Genomic DNA, 6,000 nt, shown 5'->3' on the forward strand with positions numbered 1-6,000 from the left:
GAAAGTAAAAAAAGAAAAAGAAATTCAAAATTTCCGAGAATTTAGTTTTTTATTTGAAAAAATAAAATCCATCAAATGTTTTAGGAAAATGTTTTTAACTTCCTCTTCCAGAAAAAATATATATTAAATAAAACAAAATAAAATATTTTTAAAATTTACGAAGGATTTCAGATGGATTTTAAAAAAATTAGAAAAATGTTTTTTTTTCTTCTGTTCAATTGTTTTATTTGAAAACATCTCTTTTACAGTCTTTATGTTATTGAAATTGACTTATAATATTTTTGTTAGCTATTCAACCAATATCACCTAAAAGTATGGTGAAGATCCCTCGACTTATCCTCTAGTTGATACCGAATTGTAGAATGAGGTGATTGGGGGGACTGAAGAAAGGTCGTCTATTTGGTTTCGGATACAATCAAGATCTCAATTGGGTCTGGACTGGGACATCATCACAAGCAAACCCGAGTGGATCGTTTTCTGCAGATAGGCAGGTGTATACCTTTTTTTTTCTTTGATGTTTATCTATTCCATTTATACTATTTATTAAAGATTCTAAGGTTTTTATTGTATTTGATCCTTTGATTGTATTTATGAAATAACAATCATACTTTAATTTTGTTGAACAATTTGTATTTGTATTTATAATGTCCGGATAATCATATTAGGCATTTATGTATTTTAGCAGTTTTTATTTTAATCTACAGAATTTTTATATTCCAGGATTTAAATTAGCAGGTTTTTTGGTTTTTTTTTTTCTGGAATAACTAATTTTTCGATGGATTTAACCGTGAAGCACCGAAATAGAGGGATAATTTCGTAACTTTACAGATAGGTGGCAAAAGGGTTCATATATGAACCCATTTGATACACATTATAATAGATTTATAGGACGTTTTAACAAGTTTTTAGGACGTTTTTAAAATAAAATGTTGTATTAACTATTTTATACGATATTAGTTAAAAAAATGTCGTATAAACACACGTGTCCTATAAAAATATAAGTCTATATAAATCTTTTCAAAAGTGACATATAAAATAGCTAATAAGATACAAAATAACTTGAAAGAAGTAGAAGATATATATGATCTGTGAATAAGGATAACGAAGTCACTTTTAAAAAGAAGAAATGTTTGTGCTCAAATTTTTTTTCTCGCAACAATAAAGGACCATTGGAGTGAGCCTCCATGAAACGTGATCAAATATACACGGTTTTAGAACCACTATCCACAGATGCTTTCACAGCATCCAAAACAACTTGACTTGTTCTGCTAATGCCACCCCACCTTGTATCTGGTCCCATTCTAGAATCCTTTATTCCTTTAACCAGCCTTGAAAACTCTTTAACCATCAAAGCCTCTTGTGGAAGCTCGTTGTGAATTCGAACTTCTTGCTCTGTCATATTCCACCCAAGATGAAGATCAACAAAAGATGCACCGGATGTAAAATTAAACGAAGCAGAACTCTCTTCATAAGGAATGATCAAATCTTCTACATGGAATGACCCTTTGGATCCCAAGACGGATACATCCATCGTCTCATGTGCTAGGAATGAGCAGTAAAAGGTTGCAACTGTTCCCTCTTGTTCCCAGTGAATGGAAACTGTGGTGGACATGATGACTCCATTGGAGTTTAGAGTTGTTGCAGGTAAAGCTGTGACAGTGGTCGGTAGTTTATAATTCATTGCCCATAAAATCGCTCCAATGCAATACCAGCCAGCATCTCCTAATGCTCCGAAGCCATCTAAATCTGCTTTTGTTCTGATGTTGTTCTCAAAAAATTCTGGAGGTGGCACGAATGACGAGGAACTGTAGATCTTTGTATAACATGAAAAAAAAAAAATTAAGGCAAGCCAACACATTTAACCAACATTTTTAATGTTCCAAGTGCAATAGGTTAACAGATTTTAACAAATGGGTCAAATGGATTGATAACTTCCAAAAAAATACTATTACCGCTCAATTTGTCGTCTATGAAAGATGGTACCTAAATAACTCGGCCAATTTAATTTCAATTTGATTGAATCTCAGAGGCACTCTTATYATTTGGTAGATCCAAGTCCATGGCCTATTTTGGGTTCACTCGGAGCTTTGGCATTTTCAAATAATTACATCTTTTATTATATTACATTTTAACATGTTAGGTCGTCCCAGAAACCATGCACTTTATCTTTTACACACCATTACATACTACTTTCTAAAGTGATCCTGCCACATCTTTGTAACTTATAATATATACTTCAGTAATTTATGATTTCAATAATAATATAATTTTTTTAATTCAATTTAGTAATATATTAAGAAAATATCTATTTAATTTATAATTAAAAAAATGATGAATAAAAATCATCTTATTAGAACACATAATTTAATAATAATAATAAAATTTGTTATCTTAATGAATAATTTAGAACTTTTATTCGCTAGCCTAAGTAATCAACCTTTTGCTCAAATAAATTAGAACTTGTGTTCAATTTCATCATAAATTAAGGTTATGTTTGACATACTAGCTGATAAGATAGCTGGAAGTTAATAAGCTAGCTGATGAATAAATCATGTTTAGTAAAAACTTGCTTATAAACATGTAAAATGACCAAAGATAACATCTTGAAATTAATCAATTACAATATTTCATGATATAATTAAAACAAATCTCTAAAAATATAATATGTTGATTAATACTAAAAAAATGATAAAAATAAATAAATAATATAATATATTGATANAAAATATAATATGTTGATTAATACTAAAAAAATGATAAAAATAAATAAATAATATAATATATTGATAATTTTTTAAAATATATAGTTAATAATTAAATTAAATATTTTATGTAATTTTGGGTTTTTTAAATTTGTGTTGATCGGGTTTTGAAATAAATATTGACAAAAAGTTCAAGGGTAAAATATTATAGTTGACAAAAGATGAAAGACTAAAGGTGAAGTTGTAGTCACCAAGTTGTGATTTTAAAATTTTGGTCTAATGGCATGGTTGGTTTTTGTGAGGAGGAGGTTGGGTGCAAATCCATGCACCGCCTAACACCTCCCTTCCTTTAATATATATATATATATATATATATATATATATATATATATATATAGCTTGAGAGGAAAATAGAGGAGTGTCTGGTGGTTTCTGGTTTAAAGAAAAAAAGATACAGATAGAGTTTTGATAAGATTTCGGTTGATATCGGACGAGTTGAGTTTTTACAAAGCTTTTATAAAATACGTGTTATTACGTCACACGTGATTTACTTTGATACATGAATTTATGTGATGTGTTTGGATTACGATTATTATGTTGAGGCATGCTCATCTCCTAAGTTGTGGGAGATGAGGGAGTGTTCATCTCCCAAGCTTTGGGAGATGAGGGAGTGTTCATCGCCCAAGCTTTGGTCAATGAGTTTGTTCATCGTTTAAATCTTGATAGTAGCGGGATAACCGCGATAGATGGCGGGGCATCCGCGATAGTTTTAACATTGATAACATAATTGAATTCATTAACATTTTGATCTATTTGATGCGATGAGTTATATCAGAATGTGTTAAATGAGTTATTGGGTTACTTGATGCGATAAATTGGTAATGTCTCATCTTTTAGATGCGACAAAAGAGGATTGTTATATCAAAAGGTTGTATATTTGTTATTATTACAAATATGAGTTTATAAATATGTTTGGTGATTATTCACCCTGTAATATAAGGCAATAAGGGAATTCACTCACTAGACCTTTCGGTTTAACCCTCATTTTTTGTGTTTTAAATGGTGCATTACAGGTCAGGTAACCAAATGGTAATAGAAATGGAATTTATGAAGAAATTATATGATTGTATATATATGGATATTTGGGATAATGTGTTGTAACTTGTATCTGCATGCTGCTTATGAGTACAAGTTTTGTATAGAGATTTTGGTTGAAGAAAGTATTTGGTAGGTTCTTTTCGGACCAAATATGTAAAATTTTATTTCTTGTTATATAAAATACATGATTACATGAGTATATGCAAAACCTTGGAACCTAGGGCGTTACAAATGGTACTAGAGCCTAATTTTAATTGATTTAGGTATTCAGAATGATGCCTAGACTTAAACTGTATTATTTGCATATTAAGGGCCCCTAACATACATAGAACTTCTGGAATAAATATGATGGGTTAAGAGAACGATATGTAAGGTAAACTCAAAATTACAACTGGTCAATGTAATTATGAATCTACAGTTACATATTTGTACTTTGATATCTTATTATATTTGGGAATGCGATATGTGTATATGAAATTCTTGTGAATTGTTAGATGGCAATAAATTTCTGCAGATCTGAGAAGAATTGTACTAATTACACCAGAGGGGGATAGTTCCTCAAAAATTTCTGTAGATCTGAGAAGAATTGTACTAATTCTACTCGGTAAAAGTAGAATTTAAGAAACGCACCCAAGAAAATGTAATGTTTTACACACATCAGCACTTATCAAGTACTTGATTCATTTCATAAAATATGAGGTTCGAAATAAAGTGTCAAAAGTTACTAATATTTTTCATTCTTGTAGACTAAAGAAGTTATTACATCAAAAGAAAATAATGTATCATGATCGTAATCAGTTTTGAAATCATGTAAAACACATCAAGTTGACTCTTAAATCAAGTAAAATTTTATAAAATTAAATAATAAGTTGACCTTTTCTTTATCATTGTAATCATGTACTTTAACTTGGGAATTCAAGGACGATGTTACCATAAAAATAATTAATAATAATAAAAGGCACTTTGCAGAAAACGCCAACAAAAACTGATTTATGAAATGAACATTAAAGTGTTGTTACCATTCTAACTTCACCAAAGAGGTTAGGATCCGAAAGTAACTCCTTCATCCTTGCTGTCCTAGGATGGTGATACCACATACTTCCATCCATGAACTGCACACCATTGCATTCACAAGCTTCAAGTATCCGATCCAGCTCCCCAACATCAAGAGCCGTTGGTTTTTCCAGTAGCACATGCTTCTTCTTCTCTGCCGCCAACACAGCCCATTTCAGGTGAAGGCTTGTTGGCAGTGGAATGTACACCGCATCCACAGACGAATCATCCAAAACCTCCTCATAGCTGCCATACACCTTCACCAATTCCGACAGGCTGTTTTTAATGGCAAATTGTTTTGCTTTTCCAGTCGAACGGCTGGAGATCGCGTGAAGGATTGAATTGGGAGAGAGATCTATGGCTCTGCACACTTTTCTTGCTATCTCAGCACAGCCTAGTATCCCAAAACGTACTGGGTTTTTCTCATCATCCATCGGTTTGTTGAAGAGGTGAGGAAATTAAGATAAGATGATGGCCAAAAGGGTAAACCAATGTGAACCGACCATTTTTTTATCATTGGAGAAGATAAATTTCTAATGGAAGATTGCAATTAATAGGGGCAAAAGAGTCCATTCACACATATCCCTTCAACTACCTCTGTTTCAATAATAAATTCAATCTCGATGAAGAACAAAGTATAGAAATTTGCCAGCCTCGTCAATAATAAAATTTGGAAGCTCTCAACCACAGACTTCAATTAGCTCTTTAAAGATTAAGCATGATCACTTTGATCTAGTCATCACAATCTGTGTGTTGTGTCTACTCATACAGCCTTCTTTAAGTCGCGTTATGCATGCCATCAATCAAGGTTTGGTTTTATCGTCACGTTAACCACTGTGACTCCAATCAATGGATTGACTTCCGTTGTAACGTGTTATGGCGCATTACAATGCTCATGGGCAGATCTAGCCCTTAAGGATTGGGGATAAAGGCCCTCAGTCAAAGACCAAAAACGTTTGTTGACTAGCTTAAATTTTCTATTTTTACTCTCGTCTTACATGGTTTCCCCAGTCCCATGAGACCAGCCTGTTTTTGTGAGAACCGTGAGACCACATTTTTACACGTAACATTCACAGTAAAAACTCTGTGAAGGTTTAAAAAAAGTCGAACATTCACAACAAAAACACTGTGAAGGTTTTAAAAAGTC

The 6,000-nt window shown here is 32.0% G+C and overlaps 1 protein-coding gene across 1 annotated transcript; it reads right to left on the bottom strand.

Annotated features, from left to right (window-relative positions):
• Positions 1-1,043: 1,043 nt before the first annotated feature.
• LOC112512413 (uncharacterized oxidoreductase At4g09670-like) lies at positions 1,044-5,342 on the bottom strand. The gene is made up of 2 exons (XM_025118356.1): positions 4,820-5,342; positions 1,044-1,813 (listed from the first exon to the last, which is right to left on the bottom strand). Exons 1-2 carry the CDS (start codon positions 5,285-5,287, stop codon positions 1,196-1,198), a joined length of 1,086 nt encoding a protein of 361 aa, XP_024974124.1. The 5' UTR covers positions 5,288-5,342; the 3' UTR covers positions 1,044-1,195.
• Positions 5,343-6,000: the final 658 nt, after the last annotated feature.

Source organism: Cynara cardunculus (genome assembly GCF_001531365.2).
Source record: "Cynara cardunculus var. scolymus isolate 2C chromosome LG 5, CcrdV1, whole genome shotgun sequence".
NCBI lineage: Eukaryota > Viridiplantae > Streptophyta > Magnoliopsida > Asterales > Asteraceae > Cynara > Cynara cardunculus.

Bases quoted from the DNA above. Each gene is read 5' to 3' on its own strand.
- LOC112512413 (XM_025118356.1), bottom strand. From the start codon at position 5,287: ATGGATGATGAGAAAAACCCAGTACGTTTTGGGATACTAGGCTGTGCT. The intron at 1,814-4,819 runs GTAACAACACTT...TGTTATACAAAG, and splicing joins TCTTTGGTGAAGTTAGAATG to ATCTACAGTTCCTCGTCATT.